Below are 20,161 nucleotides of genomic sequence, written 5' to 3' on the forward strand. Positions count from 1 at the left end.
ACAGCCAGCTAAAAACATACAATACAAACATTAAAAACAATTAAAAGGATACATGTTAATTTGGCCCCAATTTAAAATGACAAACCAGTTAAAAATGTTTTTTTAAAAAATGTTATGTTAAGCCAGGTTGCAGCGTCCCCAAGTCACATGATCCCCTTTTTCGACCTTGTGATTCCCTTAACAAGCGCAGCGATTCCCTTAACAACTGTGGGAAGAAAAGTCGTAAAATGGGGCAAAACTCACTTCACCACCGTCTCGCTGAACAACAGGAATTTGGGACTCAATGGTGGTCGTAAGTCGAGGACCCCCTGCGTCGACCAACATATTCCCCTCCCGTCCTCTTGTCTCACGGTGCTCAGATACGTAAAAACCCTCGATTTGATGCCGAAACCATCGCCCACCAGCTGGGACATTCCCTGGGCTTCACGCACGATGACGCACATGCGAATTTAGCCCGAAAATGCGACTGCAACTGTACGGTCTTTGGCAGCTGTTTGATGCTGACTTCGGGCCCGGCGTAAGTTGCCCCTGGCATCTCGTTCTTACTATTTCACCTTTCTCTCTCGGGCCTCCGTGGGGGTCCCCTTAATTACGAAACAGCTTTCCCCCAGAGGTGGGTTTCAGCAGGTTCCGACCAGTTCTGGCGAACCGGTAGCGGAAATTTTGAGTAGTTCAGAGAACCGGCAAATACCACCTTTGACTGGCCCTGCCCCCATCTATTCTCTGCCTCCCGAATCCCAGCTGATCGGGAGGGAATGGGGATTTTGCAGCATCCTTCCCCCGATGTCCTGAGTAGCGCGGTCCTTAAGTGAACCTGGCTTCCCCCTTGCCTTTTCTGGTTGTAAGGCGAGAACTTCAAAAGTTGTGTGAGCTTCATCCCTGGAGGCTTTCAAGAAGAGACTGAACTGCCATCTGTCAGAAATGGTGTAGGGTCTCCTGCTTGGGTGGGGGTGGGGTTGGACTAGATGACCCCCAAAACCCCTCCCAACTCTATTAAATCTGTTAACTGTTCTGTTATCTATTAATTACCAGTATATTTGTTATATGCTATCTAAAAAATAATTTGGGATTTGGGATTTGGGATTTGGGATTTGGGATTTGGAATAGAATAGAATAGAATAGAATAGAATAGAATAGAATAGAATAGAATAGAATAGAATAATAGAATAATAGAATATAGAAAAGAACAGAATATAGGGATAGGATAGGATAGGATAGGATAGGATAGGATAGGATAGGATAGGATAGGATAGGATAGGATAGGATAGGGAAGGGAAGGGAAGGGAAGGGAAGGGAAGGGAACAGAGAAGGATGGAGAAGAAGGACAATAGAATAGAATAGAATAGAATAGAATAGAATAGAATAGAATAGAATAGAATAGAATAGAATAATAGAATATAGAAAAGAACAGAATATAGGGATAGGATAGGATAGGATAGGATAGGATAGGATAGGATAGGGAAGGGAAGGGAAGGGAAGGGAAGGGAACAGAGAAGGATGGAGAAGAAGGACAATAGAATAGAATAGAATAGAATAGAATAGAATAGAATAGAATAGAATAGAATAGAATAGAATAGAATAGAATAGAATAGAATAGAATAGAATAGAATAGAATAGAAAATAGAATAATAGAATAATAGAATAATAGAATATAGAAAAGAACAGAATATAGGGATAGGATAGGATAGGATAGGATAGGATAGGATAGAACAGAATATAGGATAGGATAAGATAGGATAGAAGACAAGGTACAAGTGACCACAAGAAATAAGGTACAAATACCAGTAACGACAGGATAATCATTTATTGTCTTACAGGAACTGTTCAAGGCTGAGTAATTGCAGCACCCTGGAATATTTGAAGGTGATCCAAAAACCGGGAAAAACCTGTTTGCTGGACAAACCTGCCCAGATCTTTAGCATGAAGGTGTGTGGGAATGGCGTCATTGATGACGAGGATGAAGAGTGCGACTGCGGAGTTGAGGAGGTGAGACATCCAGACACCTGGCCGAGCGCGTGATTTCCTCCCCGCCTCCCAAATCAGCCGGAAGTCCATTCAGACAACGCACTTATATAAACAAGGCTAACTTTACATGGCCTATTTTGAATTGGACATTTCCTGCTGGCATCAACAATATCCCGAGCCCAAATCGTATTGTATGATTTATTTATTAAATGTATAACTGAATTTTTAGGCGGTTAAAAAAAAATAACAACCCAAATGTGCAGGTAGTCCTCAATTTAAGAGCATAACTGAAATCAAATAAATAAAAGCCAACTGGGTGACTTTGGCCCAATCACCAGGAGACGGTGAGTTCTAGTCCTGCTTTAGCAATGAAAGCTGGCTGGGTGACTCTGGGCCAATCACCAGGAGACGGTGAGTTCTAGTCCTGCTTTAACAATGAAAGCTGGCTGGTGACTTTGGCCCAATCACCAGGAGACTGTGAGTTCTAGTCCTGCCTTAGGGCACGAAAGCCGGTTGGGTGACTTTGGCCCAATCACCAGGAGACGGTGAGTTAAGTTAGCTGGCTTGAGTTAAATTTTTAAATTGATTTTAAATTGGATTGTTTTAATTTACGGCCAAAATATTTAATTATTTTAAACTGTTTTTAAATTTTGTATGTTCTGTTTTTTACTTTGGCTGTTCACCGCCCTGAGTCCTATTTGGAGAAGGGCGGTATAGAAATGGAAACAAATAAATAAATAAATAAATAAATAAGTTTCTCTTTCTTTCTTAGGACATAGAAGGAACCTGGATCCAAAGCATCTTCCTGAAACAAGGAGGAAAACAGCGGCAAGTTCACGTAAGTGGATCAAATAAAACTTGATGAGGTAGGAAGAGTGAACGATATCTATTGTGCTTGACAAATTAACTACTTGCAAGGAGAAAAATTAACTTAAAAATAAATGTTCGGGGTACAATTGTGGAAAATGCTCTTTTATAAAAAGTCTTACCGATATTGTAAAGTTTGCAGCTTGCTTGGTATCCAGTCAGGACTTTAATAGCCAAATTGTGTGTGTGTGTGTGTGTGTGTGTGTGTGTGTGTGTGTGAGAGAGAGAGAGAGAGAGAGAGAGAGAGAGAGAGAGAGATGATGTTAATGTAATAATAAAAAAAACTATTCATCAAAATCTTTGTAATTCTCTCTTTCTTTTCCAAACAGTGGATGCAAAAATTTCGTGATCGTTTTTCATTTCCTAATCACCTACAGCCTAAAACCATAGCTGTAAGTTCTTGGTCCATCAATATTGTGAAAAGGAGAAAATGTTTCTTTGACGCAAAAGTTGTTGCTTTGGGTGTTTTCCACTGTTTAAAGGGCTGCCTTTACTTGGTTTGTAAAGACTATCATTTACAAGGCCTTAATAAGATTCGGAGCTCTTAGAATACAGAATCACAGAATGGGAAGGGACCTTGGAGGTCTTCTAGTCCAACCCCTTACTCAAGCGGGAGCCCAGATAACCATTTCAGACAAACGGTTGTCCAATCTTTTATTTTAAAAAAAAAAACTCCAGTGTTGAAGCACTCACAACTTCTGAAGGCTGATGTTGACTATCATGAAGGACAGATGGATCTGGACAGGTGAAGAGATGGAGGTCCACCAGACATGGTGAGACACGTATCTTCCACCCAGAATGTTGTCCTCTGTGGCAAGCTAGGCGTGATCTCAAGCAGAAGCTACGAACAGACAAACTTCCCAGAGAAAAGATACCGTGCGAGGTTTCCCCTCAAGGGGAGACAGGACCATGGACAGGGGTGAAATGCTCCCGGTTCGGACCGGATCGCCCAATCCGGTAGCGATGGAGGCGGGTGGTTCGGAGAACCGGTAGCAAAAATCCCTGCCCAGCCCCCCATTGCCCAGCTGAGCCGCACAATCATCAGAGGTTTTTTTTTTTTTTACTTTTAAAAGCATTTTTTCTACAACCTCTTTGGCCAAAAAATGCTTTTAAAAGTAAAAAAAAAAAGCCTCTGATGATCGTGCGGCTCAGCTGGGATCGTCAAAGGCTTTTAAAAGAAAAAAACTTTTAAATGCCTCTGACGATCCCAGCTGAGTTGCCTGATCGGCAGAGACTTTTTTTCTTTTAAATGCCTCTGATGATCAGGCAACTCAGCTGGGATCGTCAGAGCCTTTTGAAAGCATTTTTTTACAACCTCTTCAGAGGTTGTAGAAAAAATAGTTTTAAAAGTAAAAAAAAAAATGGCCACGCCCACCCAGTCACATTTCCCCCCCCCCTACCAAGCCACGCCCACAGAACCGGTAGTAACAAATTTTAGATTTCACCACTGACCATGGATGATCAGAAGAGATCTCCTGATTAGGACCCTCCACAGAAAATCGATTTATCTTGGTTCCTCTTGGTATGACAGAAGAAGACTCAAAACTCTCAAGTTTCTTGCTAGCTGAGCTCTACAGGTAGCAAACAACTTACAAGCATTCATTTAGCGACGGTTCAAAGTTGCAACGGCGGTGGAAAAAAGTGACTTATGGCCGTTTTTCATACTTACGATCGTTGCAGCGTTCCCCGTAGTCTTATGATGAAAATTCAGACGCTTGGCCACTGACTCGTATTTATGACGGTCGCAGCATCCCGGCTGGGGTCATGCGATCCCCCTTTTGGCAAGCAAAATCCGCGGGGAAGCCAGATTCGCTTAACAACCGTGTCACTAACTTTAAAAAGGCAACGATTCACTTTACAACTGTGGCCAGAAAAAGTTGTAAAACGGGGCACAACTCACTTAATGAATCTCTCGCTTAGCAACAGAAATTTTGGGCTCAATTGTGGTCGTAAGTCGAGGACTGCCTGCCGTATTTCTGTGGTGGGGATATTTAAAAAACCGGCAATATACAGTAGTGGCCAAAATTGTGGAAACCTTTTGGGAAAAGTGTATTTTTGAGGTTTGATGGCTCATAACACCACTTTTTTGGGGGGAGTTTCAAGATAATTCCGCTGCTGGAATAGCCCAGACCTTCACCCAATTGAAAATCTATGGAGCCGACAAAAAAAACTGGTTAGTCAGAAGCGACCCAGCAATCAAACCCAGTGTCAGCACTTCAACCTGCATTTACTCTAGTGCTGACATAAGGAGGAGAAGAGGGGGCAGCTGGCAAGAGGATGCTTGACATTTCACCTACTTATTTTCCTTGAAGATAATATCCCCTAGGAGATGAGATGGGAGGGGGACATTCCTGGGAGCTGAAGTAATAGATATGGGGAGAGTGATTTGGAAGAAGGCCAATGAGACGCAGAGATTTGGGGAACGGAAAGGGAGGGTTTGGGGTCAGGAAGCCAGAGTTGGCTACGCCACGATCAGGGCCAGATTGTTATGCTTAATAAAATGAAAGATTTCTTCAAAGACTATCTGTTTGGAAATGCAATTTATTTTATTTGAAGACGATATCGAAACCTGACACCCAGTTAATCGAAGCCATCATTCCATCTTGGTTTCCCATTAGAACAGCTGCAGAACTCAAAGACTTGGTTTTCACTCCATGGGAAGACGTTGTAAGGCCGTCATTCATGCTAAAGGTTACCCAACTAAGCATTAACTTAGAGCCTTGGTAGTACAGGGGTTTAAGGCACCCTGTTATTAAGCTTATTAAGACCAGCTGCCTGCAATTACTGCTGGTTCGAATCTCTCCAAGGCTCAAGGTCGACTCAGCCTTCCATCCTTTCTAAGGTAGGTGAAATGAGGACCCAGTTTGTGGGGGCAATAAGCTGACTTTGTATAAATATACAAAAGGATGAAGGCTATTGCTGAGCACATTGTAAGCCGCCCTGAGTCTCCGGAGAAGGGCGGCATATAAATCAAATTAAAAAAAAAAAAAATTAACTGACATGGGGATCATTTTTGTAGATCTCGTTTTCTCTACGTGTTTCACTTTTCTTCTTTATACTGCAACGGCTATTCTAATAGCAAATCCTTCCTAAAAGTTATTGCATTAACATTCTCGATTCAATTATCTTTCCGTTGATACATAATTTTATGGTACTACTGCAAAAAAAAAAAGTGGTGTTATTAGCTAGTTTTAGAAAATACACACTTTTCCCAAAAGGTTCCCACAATTTTGGCCACTCCTGTAAGCATTTCTTCCTTCTCTCCCTTTTAACAGGAAGAGGGCACCTCGGCAATCGAAATTGTACTCATGAACGAGAGATACCCCAAAATCAAAGGGCCCGCTGTAAGCTTCGAATTCCTTGAACGTCGGAGGTGGGTGAGGGAGGGGGTGGGATTTTCGGGGGTGGCATCGGGCACGGGGGGGTGGGGTGGGGTGGGGGTCGATGAGGCGGCTCTCCCTCTCGTTGGCAGGACTGCCGGAAGAACGGATGTTGCCAGAAGGACTGCCAGTTCAAAAAGGACATCGACTGCCTTTACGGGCTCTGCTGCGACAAGTGCCAGGTAGGAGCCGAGCAGCCGACCTGAGGCGGAAAGGTGTTTAGGCAGTTGCAGGTGGGGCAGGTAGGGCCCGCTGGGCCAAAGGGCTCCAGAAGGAGGACAGCCGACTCTTCCCTCAGCAGCTCCTGCTTTCCAGCCCTTATTTGGCTCATATAAAGGTTGGTCATCGTCAAAGTGACACTGGTAGCTGGGGTTAGTGGCCTTCTCTTGTGTTTTTCCTTTCTTCCTTCCTTCCTTACTTCCTCTCTTCCTATCTCCCTCCTTCCTTCCTTCTCTATCTTTCTGTCTCTCCGCCTTCCTCTCTCTCATAGTTTTCTTTCTCCCTTTGTACTTTTCTCCATCTTCCTTCCTCCCTCCTTTTCTCCTTCCTTCCTCTCTTCCTTTCTTCCTTTCTTCCTTCCTCCCTCTCTCCCTCCTTCCTTCCTTCCTCCCTCTCCCTCCTTCCTTCCTTTTCTATCTTTCTGTCTCTCCGCCTTCCTCTCTCATATTTTTTCTTTCTCCCTTTGTACTTTTCTTCATCTTCCTCCCTCCCTCCTTTTCTCCTTCCTTTTTTTCCTTTTTTCCTTCCTTTCTTCCTTTCTTCCTTCCTCCCTCTCTCCCTCCTTCCTTCCTCCCTCTCCCTCCTTCCTTCCTTTTCTATCTTTCTGTCTCTCCGCCCTCCTCTCTCTCATATTTTTTCTTTCTCCCTTTGTACTTTTCTCCATCTTCCTCCCTCCCTCCTTTTCTCCTTCCTTTTCTCCTTTTTTCCTTCCTTTCTTCCTTCTTCCCTCTCCCTCCTTCCTTCTCTATCTTTCCATTTCCCCACCTTCCTCTCTCTCATATTTTTCTTTCTCCCTTTGTACTTTTCTCCATCTTCCTCCCTCCCTCCTTTTCTACTTCCTTCCTTTTTTCCTTCCTTCCTTTCTTCCTTCCTTCCTTCCTCCCTCCCTCCTTCCTTCCTTCCTCCCTCTCCCTCCTTCCTTCCTTTTCTATCTTTCTGTCTCTCTGCCTTCCTCTCTCTCATATTTTTCTTTCCCCCTTTGTACTTTTCTCCATCTTCCTCCCTCCCTCCTTTTCTCCTTCCTTTTTTCCTTTTTTCCTTCCTTCCTCCTTCTCTCCCTCCGTCCTTGCTTCCTCCCTCTCACTCCTTCCTTCTCTATCTTTCCATCTCTCTGCCTTCCTCTCTCATATTTTTCTTTCTCCCTTTGTACTTTTTCCATCTTCCTCCCTCCCTTTTTCCTTCCTTCTTTTCTCCCTTCCTTCCCTCCCTTTCTCCTCCCCCTTTCTCCTTTCTTCCTCCCTCCCTCTTTTCCTTCCTTCCTTCTTCCTATTCTCTCCTCCCGCCCTCCTTCCCTCACCCCCTTTCTCCTTCCTTCCTTCTTTGCTTCCTCCCTCTCACTCCTTCTTTCCTTCTCTTTCTTTCCATCTCTCTGCCTTCCTCTCTCTCATATTTTTCTTTCTCCCTTTGTACTTTTTTCCATCTTCCTCCCTCCCTCCCTTTTTCCTTCCTTCCTTTCTCCCTCCCTTCCCTCCCTTTCTTCCTCCCTCCCTCTTCTCCTCCCTTCCTTCCTTCTTCCTCTCATTCTCTCCTCCCTCTCTCCTTCCCTCACCTCCTTTCTCCTTCCTTCCTTCCTTCCTTCCTTCCTTCCTTCCTTCCTTCCTTCCTTCCTTCCTTCCTTCCCCCTCCTTACGTGAAGCCAGATTCTCTTAACAACTGTGTTACTAAATTTGCAACTGCAGTGATTAACAACTGTAGCAAGAAAGGTCATAAAATGGGACAAAACTCACTTAACGACCGCCTGGCTTGGCAACAGGAATTTCTGTCTTCATTCTGGTCATAAGTCAAGGGCTACTGGTACAGGTGGATGTTTTTATCGTATCATTTATTCTCCGTAGGCCCCAGAAAACGTTTGGGATTCGTGGCGAGTTGGAAAAGTCAAACCACAAAGTGCCAGCAGGGCATTTGCAGCCTGGGGGGGCGGTGGGGGGGGGCATGGGGGAGGGGGGGGCTTCTGGTGGAGCTGCCAAATTTGGAGCAGAGTCTGAACCAGAAGAAGAAGAAGCCTGAATTCTTGCCTCCGTCAGTTTTCCGAAGCGGGAACCCGGTGCAGAGAAGCCACTTCGGAATGCGACCTCCCGGAATTCTGCAACGGGACCTCCTACGACTGTCCGACGGACGTCCACAAGCAGGACGGGACCCCCTGTGGCAACGACAACCATTGTTTCCTGGGACTTTGCCTGGATCTCCACACACACTGCAAGGCTCTTTTCGGGCCAGGTAAGGCCAACCTGTCCTTGGGCTCCGGGCAGGTGGACCGTGGGTGCAGAAGGTTATGCTCCCAATAGGAGAGAATCTCTGCGGCTCAGCGTTCAGCTGTGGCGTCCTTGGTGCTCTCTGGGCTTTTCTGGCAGGCGTTTCATGACCAAACTAGGGAATGTCATCAATGCTTGAAGGGAAGGGTGGGTTGTGGAGAGGAGGAGGAGGTGGAGGAGGAGGAGGAGGAGGAGGACGATGATGGCAACGACTGTGGGGTCCTTGGTGCTCTCTGAGCTGAGTTGTTTTCTTGCAGATGTTTCATGACCCAACTATGTTACATGATCAGTGCTAGAAGGGGGTGGGATTTGTGGAGAGGAGGAGGAGGAGGAGGGGGAAAGGGAAGGGGGAGAAGGAGGAGGAGGAGAAGGAGAAGGAGAAGGAGGAAGGAGGAGGAGGAAGAAGGAGGAGAAGGAGGAGGAGAAGGAGAAGGAAAAAGAAGGAGAAAGAAGGAAGAAGGAGGAGGAGGAGGAAGAAGAAGGAGGAGGAGGAGGAGGAGAAGGAGGACTGTGGGGTCCTTGGTGCTCTCTGAGCTGAGTTGTTTTCTTGCAGATGTTTCATGACCCAACTATGTTACATGTTCAGTGCTAGAAGGGAGTGGGATTTGTGGAGAGGAGGAGGAGGAGGAGGAGGAGGAGGAGGAGGAGGAAGAAGAAGGAGGAGAAGGAGGAGGAGAAGGAGAAGGAAAAAGAAGGAGAAAGAAGGAAGAAGGAGGAGGAGGAGGAGGAGGAAGAAGGAGGAGGAGGAGGAGGGGGAAGAGAAGGAGGAGGAGGAGGGGGGAAAGGGAAGGGGGAGAAGGAGGAGGAGAAGAAGGAGAAGGAGAAGGAGAAAGGAGGAGGAGGAGGAGGAAGGAGGAGGAGAAGAAGAAAGAAGGAGAAAGAAGGAGAAGGAGGAGGAGGAGGAAGAAGAAGGAGGGGGGAAGAGAAGGAGGAGGAGGAGGAGGAGGAGGAGGAGGAGGAGGAGGAGGAGGAGGAGGAAGAAGAAGGAGGAAGGAGGAGGAGGAGGAGGAGGAGGAGGAGGAGGAGGAGGAGGACTGTGAGGTCCTTGGTGCTTGGTTCTTTTCTTGCAGCCGTTTCACCACCCAACTAGGGAACATCATCAGTGCCTCCCTTAAGCGTCGGCTTCCCCTTCCAGATGCCCGAGAAGCCCCCCTGAGCTGCTTCAAGGAGATGAACATGCGAGGCGACCGCTTTGGCAACTGTGGCAAGGACGGCTCGGTTTTTCGGAAGTGCCTGGAGAAGTAAGTGGGCTCTCGGGGATGTCGGCTTCCTTGCCAATAGTGGGTTTGCCCAGGCCTGGCTGAGAAATGCGGGAGCGGGGGGGGGTGGGGGACCACAACAGTGCCGAGACCAACATCAAGCCATGGTCTAAAACAGAGCAGAGAGCGACCCTGTTTGTGGCAACCGCCAAATTTTGCCAAGGGTCAGGGCAGGGATCACGTGCCCAGGAAATTGGAGGGTTATTTTGGATCTAGAGACCATGGACGCTCCAGTGAATAAAGAAAGTTTAAACTTTTTTATTAACTCCGGCAAACACATTAAAAGCACAACATAAAAAGCAGACAGGTAGTCCTCAACTTACAACAGTTCAGTTTAGGGACCGTTCCAAGTCACAACGGCACTGAAACAAAATGTCTGATGACCATTGTTCACGCTTAACGACCGTTGTAGCATGATCAAAATCTAAGGCACTTGGCAACTGACTTCTATTGATGACGGTTGCAACGTTCCACCATCATGTGATCAAAAATCTAAGGCACTTGGAAACTGACTCATATTTATGACGGCCGCAGCGTCTCCGGGTTACGTGATCCCCTTCTGCGACCTTCCGACGAGCGAAGTCCACGGGGAAGCCAGATTCACTTAACAACCATGTCGCAAAATGGGGCGAAAGTTAGAAATGTTTTTGACTTAGCCCCATCAATCTGGGGCTCCATTGTGGTCGTAAATTGAGGACTCCCCGTAGAGAAAAATGCGAAATTACAGCGGCCACTTACACGGTACCTGGTTCTTCTGTCTCACTTTACGACTAGGGATGTCCTGTGTGGGAGAGTGCAGTGTGTTAACGTGGGAAAAATCTCGAGGATCGCGACCGGGCAAGAGGTACTCCAGACTCCCGTGGGGGGCACCGTGTGTTGGGGGACCGAATTTGACCTGGGGGAGGACGTCTATGACCTGGGAGCCGTGCGAGATGGAACCACCTGTGGCCCCGACCGGGTAAGCCCCACCCACCTTCCTGGTCCGCTCTGAATTGTCAAAAGTTTTCAAGAGTTCTTGCTGGTCCCGTCCCGTCCCATCCCGTCCCAAATCCCAAATTCTTTTTGGGAACCACCTTCCGAATACGGAGCAGGTTGAGGAATTAGCAGAGCAACCCTAGAGTAGCAAGGGTGTGCACATGAAAGCGACGGAGAGCAGTTGCAAATAATCGCAAGCTAACACACAGATACACTGAGTTGTGTTTACTTTTTAGGAAGTAGCAATAAGGCACAGTCCAATAAACAGTCCAGGTCATACACAGATGAAGCAGTAGACAGTAAAACAATAGTCCAGCGATATTCCAATAACAAAGTCTTCTTACCAGTCGTTGTAGTCATACACAATAAACAGTTGCAAACAGTAGCAAACACAGCAAAGAGCAGTAACGAGCAACAACATTCAGCAAAGAGTAGCAGAGAGCAGTAAAGAGAAACTAACCATGTTTCAAGCTCTCTCTTAAAGACATTGGCTACAGAACTAACCAATCAGGAAACAGTATGATGCAATATAGCAGAGGGGTGTCACGTGATCCCCTTTGGTGACCGTCTGACAAGCCAAGTCTACGGGGAAGCCAGATTCACTTAACAACCGTGTGACCAAACACCCTCCCCCCCCAACACATTGGGTCCTCGACTTACAACAGTTCGCTTAGTGACCGTTTGAAGTTAGAACAGCACTGGAAGAAAGTGACTTGTAACCATTTTTCACACTTACGACCATTGCGTCATTCCATGGTCACATGATCCAAATTCAGACAATGGACAGGTGACTCCTATTTATGACTGTCGCAGTGTCCCGGGGGTTACACGATCCCTTCTGGCAACCTTTTGACTAAGCGAACTCAACCGGGAAGCCGGATTCACTTAACAACCGTGTTCCTCACTTAACGACAGCAGTGATTCGCTTAACGACCGTGGCAAGAATGGTTGTAAAATGGGGCACAACTCCCTTCAGAACTGTCTCACTTAGCAACACAAATTTGGGGCTCCATCCTGGCCGTAGGTCAAGGACTACCAGTTTTATGGGGAAGGGGATTGTTTAACTAAGGGTGGGGGAAAACAGAAGCTGTGGGTCCCATCTTTTTTTCCAAAGTACACTAAAACAGGGATCCCCAATGTCCATGGATCAGAACCACGCCGTGGCATGCCAGCAACCAGGCCACGCAAACAAGCGAAGCCCCATCCGTGGGATGCAGGCAGCACACCAAACCACTGCCCGTCTGGTCCACAGAAAAACTCTCCCCCCCATGGAACCGGTCCCTAGTTCCCCAAATGTTTGGGGGCTGCCGCACTTGAAGACTTTGCTAGAAATGACTTTATACATATTGAAAGAATTCAACATGTATAAATAAGTAATTCAACATGTATTATAAGCAAGGGATGCAGTGGCTCAGTGGCTAAGATGCTGAGCTTGTCAATCGGAAGGTCGGCAGTTCAGCGGTTCGAATCCCTAGTGCTGCGTAAAGGGGTGAGCTCCCGTGACTTGCCCCAGCTTCTGCCAACCTAGCAGTTCGAAAGCAGGTAAAAAAATGCAAGTAGAAAAATAGGGACCACCTTTGGTGGGAAGGGAACAGCGTTTTCCGTGCGCCTTTGGCATTGAGTCATGCTGGCCACATGACCACGGAGACGTCTTCGGACAGCACTGGCTCTTCGGCTTTGAAACGGAGATGAGCAGCGCCCCCTAGAGTCGGGCACGACTAGCGAGGGGAACCTTTACCTTTAAGAATTCAGACTTTTGGTACCTCTCCTTCTCTAGATCTGCTTAAACAGATCGTGCGTGGACGTGGCTGTGCTGGATTTTGACTGCGAACCCTCCGTGTGTAGACACCGAGGAGTAAGTGGCAAATTTTAAATGTTTTACATAAATTGGATGTTTTTAAATTTGTTTTTGAGCCCAAATTATTTAATCTATTTTTAATAGCTTTTAACTTTTGTATGTTATTTGTATTTTTATCTTGGCTGTTCACCGCCCTGAGTCCCCTGGGAGTAGGGCGGTATATAAATATGATAATAAAAATAAATAAATAAAAATAAAAATTAGGGTATCATCCATGCCCAAGGGTGTCCTCCCCAAAAAAAGTTAAGATGGCGGCCACAACACTGGGGATGAAAGCAATTCTCATGGCCCATCCTGGGAGAATTCACCACTTCCCTGCTCTGGGTTAGCGGTAGCTGTAGAAGCGATTGTGGGTTGTGGATGGCCTCCAGAAGTTATGGGTGTTTCCCAGTGGTGAAATCTGAACCGGTTTACTATCGATTCGCTGGCTGCGCCTGCACTTCACCAAATGCGAAGCGCACATGCGCCGTGCACACCAAAAGGAGGCATGCGGTAAGTAGAACAGCGTGAGAGGGGGGCTGTGATCAGCTGCGGCACGCAATCTTTTGCGCTGCTCAGCTGTGATCGTCAGAGATTTTTTTTTAACCTATTTTTTTACCTTCAGCCGAAGAGGTTGTAGAAAAAATGCTTTTAAAAGTAAAAAAAAAAAAAAGCCTCTGATGAGCACACGGCTCAGCTGGGCATGGACGGGGGATGGGGGGGCAGGGATTTTTGCTGCCAGTTCTCCGAACCATCCACCATCATCGCTACCGGATCGGGCGAGCCGGTCCGAACCGGGAGCATTTCACCCCTGGTGTTTCCTCACTGGAGGTTTTAACAAGAGATAATAAGAATAGAACAGAACAGAACAAAATAGCCTTGGTGGCGCAGCAGACTAAAGCACTGTTAAATAACACCAGCTGCCTGCAATTACTGCAAGTTCGAATCTCACCAGACTCAAGGTTGACTCAGCCTTCCATCCATTCGAGGTAAAATGAGGACACGGATCGTGAGGGCAATAAGCTGACTTTGTATAAAATAGAACACCGCTTGGGGGGAGGGGCCCCCGAAAGCCCTACTAAGCAGGTATATACAAAAATATTAAAGGCTATTGCTTAATGCATTGTAAGCCGCCCTGAGTCTCCGGAGAAGGGCGGCATATATTTATTTATTTATTTATTTGTTTAAATTTCTATCCCGCCCTTCTCCAAATAGGACTCAGGGCGGTGCACAGCCTAAGTAAAAACAAAGCATACAAAATTTAAAAAACAGTATTAAAATAATTAAATATTCTGGCCGTAAATTAAAACAACCCAATTTAAAATCAATTTAAAATATAAATCGAACCAATAAATAAAATAGAATAGAATACTTGGAAGGGACCTTGGAGATCTTCTAGTCCAACCCCTGATCAGACAGAAACCCTATACCATTCCAGACAAGGGACTGTCCAGTCTCTTCTTAAAAACTTCCAGTGATGGAGCAACTGCCACAACTTCTGGAGGCGAGCTGTTCCACTGGTTCATTGTCCTCACTGTCAGGAAGTTTCTCCTCAATTCCAGGTTGCTTCTCTCCTTGATGAGTTTCCATCCGTCGCTTCTTGTCCTGTCTCTCAGATTGGAGAACCAATTGTCAGAAATGGTACACAGGGTTTCCTGACTGAGGAGGGGTTGGACTAGAAGACCTCCAAGGTCCCTTCCGACTCTGTTTTGCTGTATTGTCCTTGCCCACTCAACGTGCCCCCTGGTGCCGCCTGGGCCCTCCAGGGAAGTGGGAAACCCCTTTTCCCTTTGCTTTCTCATGGCAACACCAATCCACGGGAAACCCCCAGTTTAACAGATTAACAGAGCAGGAAGGGACCTCGTAGGTCATCTAGTCCAACCCCCCGCACCCAAACAGGAGACCTTATACCCTTTCTGACTGATGGCAGTCCAGTCTCTTCTTGAAAGCTTCCAGGGATGAAGCTCGCACAATTTCCGAAGGCAACTTCTGTTCCACTGATGGATTGTTCTCACTGTCAGAAAATTGCTCCTTATTTCTTGGCTGAATCAATCAATCAGAACAGAGCTGGAAGGGTCTTTGAAGATCATCTAGTCCAACCCCCACCCCACCCCACCCAAGCAGGAGACCCTACACCATTTCTGACTGATGGCAGTCCAGGCTCTTCTCGAAAGCCTCCAGGGATGAAGCTCCCACCACTTCTGAGAAGTTGAGTTCTTTCTGACGAAAACTCAATCCTCCCTTGTCCTTTTGTGACGCAAAGGGGGTGGAGGAGATTGTGGGATTGTGTGCCTGCCATCACTGGGACCTTCTTCAGCCTATCTGAGAGGTTTCTCTGGTCTAGCCTCCCCTGGGCACATAGCCTGCTTTGGGGGGGGGAAAGGTGGGGAGGATTCTGGGAGTTGAAGTCCACAACTCTTAAAAGTTGCCGAGGACGGAGGCTTCTCTTTTAGAGGATATTCAATGCCCTCACCACAATCAAAAATCTTAGCAACTGCCTTCCTGTTCTGTCCCCGTCCCACACACGCACCCCCACAGACGGCCCGGAGTTAATAAGCCACACGACAAAACTCTTTGAAGATAAAGCTGGCAGCAACCCAGTGGCTAGCTGCCAATTCAGACTTTACTCACACAAAACAAAGATTAGACTGCAAGCATTCCGATCAAACAGGCAAAGTTTCCGCAATACAAGGATTAGTCCAAATGCAGTCCGACAAAGCGGGCAGAAGTCCAGTAATGCAGAGATCATGGATTATTTCTAGTTTTTGCTCGTCACAAACTGAACCGGCCACCACACCCACATATATACCCTGTGGGGTGTGGTCCAGTGACTCAGCTAATCTCTGGCACGCCTTCCCCTCTGCTGCGCACACTTCTCCCTGCGCCGCTGTCGAGGATCCAGCCAGCATTTATCTCCTTCGTCGCTGTCCACCTGTGGCTGCGGGGATGTGCTTGGCTCTGGGCCTATCTCTTGGCCTTCGGTGTCCTCCGGAGGCATTGCCAGAGAGGAGGGTCCTGGAGAGGGAGGCCTTGCCAACTCCTCTCCCTCACTCTCAGAGTCTGCATCTGTCGATAGCCCAGGCTCAAGCAACAGAGCCACAACAGGAATATTGGAATATTGAATAATAAAATAAGGAAAGATCACGTCTTTGATTAGTAGAATGATAGAGGAAAGGGGAGAAAAAGAAGGCTAAAATAAAATAAAATAAACCTCGGTGGTGCAGTGGACTAAAGTGCTGTTAAGTGCTAGCACTTAGCTGCCAGCTGCCTGCGATTACTGCTAGTTCAAATCTCACCAGGCTCAAGGTTGACTCAGCCTTCCATCCTTTCGAGGTAGGTAAATTGAGGACCCGGATTGTGCGGGCAATAAGCCAGCTTTGTATAGAACAACACCGCTTTGGGGGGGGGGCGAAAGCCCTAATAAGCAGGTATATACAAAAAAGTATTGCTATAAGGCATTGTAAGCCGCCCTGAGTCTACGGAGAAGGGTGGGATATAAAGTGGACTAATAAATAAATAAATAAATAAATAAATACACAAACAAACAAACAAACAAACAAATAAATAAATAAATAAATAAATAAATAAATAAATAAATAAATGTAAAAATATTAGGGGGGAAATAGTAAAAACAGGTATTAAGATGATACAAAGTAGGGTAGAATTAGGAGGAGGTTTACAGTTGAAAGATGACAGCAGAAATTATATACGTTAGTAAAATCAAAAATGAAAATGGACTGTCATTATTAAGAATAATTTTGTCGTGATTATTTATATTGAAATGTATGAAACCCAGGAATCAAACCATTCACAAAATGAGATGTATAAAAATAAAAAAACTTTTTTTAAAAAAAAACACATTTGTGTCTCACACAATCCTGAACCGGCAGACATCTCTGGCGAGGGTGCAAAGGTGACCGTCAAATCTTTTCTCTCTGGGTCTGTCCAGGTGGCCGGAGGACCTTTGCCAATCCTGCCCATCTCCTTCTTCCGTTTTCAGGTCTGCAACAGCAAGCGGAACTGCCATTGCTCTTACGGATGGGCCCCTCCCTTATGCACCCAACCAGGGTTTGGGGGGAGCATTGACAGCGGCCCCCCTCCGCCCTATCAGCGTAAGCAGCCTCCCTTTCCTTCCTGCCTCTTTGTCTCCCATCCCGTTCAGACCACTTGGGTTTTTATGGCTAAAGCGGGACTAGAACTCCCCGTCTCCTGGTGATTGGCTCAAAGTCACCCAGTTGGGTTTTAGGGCTAAGGCGGGACTAGAACTCACCGTCTCCTGGTGATTGGCCCAAAGACACCCAGCTGGCTTTCATGCCTAAGGCGGGACTAGAACTCACCGTCTCCTGGTGATTGGCTCAAAGTCACCCAGTTGGGTTTTAGGGCTAAGACAGGACTAGAACTCACCGTCTCCTGGTGATTGGCCCAAAGTCACCCAGCTGGCTTTCATGCCTAAGGCGGGACTAGAACTCACCGTCTCCTGGTGATTGGCCCAAAGTCACCCAGCTGGCTTTCATGCCTAAGGCGGGACTAGAACTCCCCGTCTCCTGGTGATTGGCCCAAAGTCACCCAGTTGGCTTTCATGCCTAAAGTGAGTGAGACATTTTATATCAAAATATATTATATTGTTATACTGTTTCCATCTTCCCTTAAAACATTAACACATTATCCACAATGAAAATCAGCGTCTCTACTAGATAATTGACAATCAAGCTGAAACTAAATTAAAGAAGTAAAAATAGCAAACAGGGAAATCCTTAAATCAAACTTCTTCAGGCTGTTTCCGGCCTCCGGAGGGCCTTCATGGGAGTGGGGAAGGCCCGTTTTTTGCTCTCCCCAGGCTCCAGAGTCTTTCTAGGAGCCTGGGGAGGGCAAAAATGGCCTCCCCCCCGGAGGTCCTCCAGAGGCCAGAAACGGCCCGTTTGCCAACTTCGGTCCCACCAGAAGTTGGCAAACGGGCCATTTCTGGCCTTTGGAGAGCCTCCAGGGGGTGGGGAAGGCCGTTTTCGCCCTCCCCAGGCTCCTAGAAAGACTCTGGAACGTGAAAAACGGGCTTTTCGGTCCCACCGGAAGTCGGCAAACAGGCCGTTTCCCAGGCTCCTAGAAAGCCTCTGGCGCCTGGGGAGGGCGAAAAACGGGCCTACTGGGCCCACCATGCCATCGTGTGCCAAAAACAAGGGAAGTGTGGGGGGGGTGTCACACACGCATGTGTGGGGGATGGAGCTCGTTGAACTGTGGGTGTGGGCACGCACACGTGTGATCCCCTCCCCGCACTCTCCCCCCCGCTTTTGGCACGCGATGGCAAAAAGGTTAGCCATCCCCGGTACAGGTTCTCCTGCTGGAGCAGGGGGCTGGACTAGAAGACCTCCAAGGTCCCTTCCAGCACATTCTATTCCGATTCAACGGGCGGAGCCTCAGCAGGGGCTGCCCCCTTTGCTTTCCCACACCCTGCTAATGTAAATGAAGCGGGCTCTGATAGATGACCACTGGATAACTTTCTATTCACTCTATTCTAAAAGCAATGCATCCGGTTGGAAAAATTACAAACTCAGCCCAAATCCTTTTGATACTTTTAGGAGGCCTCTAAGTTGTCAGAAGAAAGGAACCTTCTAATGACATACAGCTTAAAGGTTGGTTAGGTCAAGGGGATCCACGTGAGCTAGAAGTCGTCTATCAACAGAAGATAATTTGAATCTATGCTCCAGTAATTTACAGAAGAATTATGATTGTTTGGCAAGAGTAATGTAAAACTTTCGTAATTAGGAAATGTCAATTAAATATAACAAATGTATATGACCATATAAACTGCTGAGTTAACAGAATCCTTTGTCTTAGAAGTGGATAAAACCGTTGTAACAGAGTTCTCTCCTTGTTCAAAGCTTCATGTATAAAACTGGCTCTGAACCTTGCGCAATAAAACTGTCTCTGGCTGACCTAGGAATGTTATTTGGTCTCACTATTCCACAACACTGCAGGCATCCCTGACCCTTGGCCCTCAAACACGCGGGATTGTCTGTCTCTCACAAGCCCTGTTCAGGGTTCTTCTCTCTTTAATTCCCCAGTGCCCACCATCGTCATCGTCGGACTCTTCACCCTGACCGGTCTGATCGTCCTGGCAGTGGGAGTTTACATCTCACGTCACGTGGACGCCTTGTGAGTAAACGGCCCTCCTCCTGGCACAAAGGGTATAAGAGGAGGGATGTGGCCGGAGCAGGGGTGGGTTCTAAATTTTTTTTACTAACGGTTCTGTGGGCGTGGCTTATTTTGTGGGCGTGGCTTGGTGGGGGGTAATGTGACTGGGTGGGCGTGGCCAACTTTTTTAAAAAAAAACTTTTTAAAGCATTTTTTCGACAACCTTAAGAGGTTGCAGAAAACAATGCTTTGAAAAGCCTCTGACGATCCCAGCTGAGCCGCGCGATCGTCAGAGGCTTTTTCTTTTTTTACTTTTAAAAGCATTTTTTCTACAACCTTAAGAGGTTGCAGAAAAAAATGCTTTGAAAAGCCTCTGCCGATCAGGCAACTCAGCTGGGATCGTCAGAGGCTTTCCAAAGCATTTTTTTTAACCACCTCTTCGGCTTTGAAAAGCCTCTGACGATCCCAGTTGAGCTGCAGGATCATCAGAGGCTTTTTTTTTTTTTAAAGCATTTTTTCGGCCGAAGAGGTTGTAGAAAAAATTCTTTTAGAAGTAAAAAAAAAAAAAAAAAAAAAGCCTCTGATGAGGTGGGCGGGGTAAGCGAGCGGGGACCGGGCCGGGGACCAGTTTGGGGGCGTGGGCAGCCAATGTTATTACCAGTTCTCGGAACTACTACAAATTTTTACTACCGGTTCTCGCGAACCGGTGCGAACCGGGAGCAACCCACCACTGGGCTGGAGGGCCCGCATTCGAATCCTGGGCGTGCAAGGCGGGGTGGGACTCTTCACATCTTGCTTGCTTGGAATCCACAAAAGACTCACGACGTCTCTTTCCTTTCCAGGTTTAAATGGATCGCGGCAATTCCCAAACGACGCCCCAAAAAATCGGCCAGTAAAGTAAGTTGATGGAAAGAACCAACCGCTTATTGTGGGGGGGCTCAGCAGCCTCTATTTAACCCCCGTTGACCATCCTTTCTGAAGGCAGATGCTGGAGAACTCTTGTACAGGCAGTCCTCGACTTACAACAGTTCATTTAGTGACTGTTCGAAGTTACGAAAGCACTGAAAAAAGGGACTTATGACTGTTTTTCACACTTACGACCGTTGTAGTATCCCCGTGGTCTCGTGATCAAAATTCAGATGCCTGGGAACTGACTCGTACTTATGACGGTTGCAGTGTCTTGGTGGTCACGTCGTCCCTTTTTGCGACTTTCTGACGAGCAAAGTTCATGGGGGAGCCAGATTCACTTAGCAACCGTGTTACTCATTTAATAACTGC

At 46.8% G+C, this 20,161-nt stretch overlaps 1 protein-coding gene across 2 annotated transcripts in view; it reads left to right on the forward strand.

Annotated features, from left to right (window-relative positions):
* LOC117676464 (disintegrin and metalloproteinase domain-containing protein 21-like) overlaps nt 1-20,161 on the forward strand; it is a 40,144-nt gene that overhangs the window by 18,190 nt on the left and 1,793 nt on the right. For both annotated transcript variants that reach the window (XM_087895705.1, XM_087895704.1), the window contains 13 exons: nt 360-517; nt 1,818-1,986; nt 2,738-2,803; nt 3,162-3,224; nt 6,108-6,176; nt 6,305-6,394; nt 8,456-8,648; nt 9,819-9,924; nt 10,717-10,900; nt 12,695-12,772; nt 16,755-16,866; nt 18,814-18,904; nt 19,726-19,780. In XM_087895705.1, the coding sequence (XP_087751831.1) occupies nt 360-517; nt 1,818-1,986; nt 2,738-2,803; nt 3,162-3,224; nt 6,108-6,176; nt 6,305-6,394; nt 8,456-8,648; nt 9,819-9,924; nt 10,717-10,900; nt 12,695-12,772; nt 16,755-16,866; nt 18,814-18,904; nt 19,726-19,780 (1,434 nt within the window). The remainder of the gene's footprint in view (nt 1-359; nt 518-1,817; nt 1,987-2,737; nt 2,804-3,161; nt 3,225-6,107; nt 6,177-6,304; nt 6,395-8,455; nt 8,649-9,818; nt 9,925-10,716; nt 10,901-12,694; nt 12,773-16,754; nt 16,867-18,813; nt 18,905-19,725; nt 19,781-20,161) is intronic.

This window comes from Pantherophis guttatus, chromosome 5 (genome assembly GCF_059756535.1).
Source record: "Pantherophis guttatus breed Tessera chromosome 5, ASM5975653v1, whole genome shotgun sequence".
In the NCBI taxonomy this organism is placed as follows: Eukaryota; Metazoa; Chordata; class Lepidosauria; order Squamata; family Colubridae; genus Pantherophis; species Pantherophis guttatus.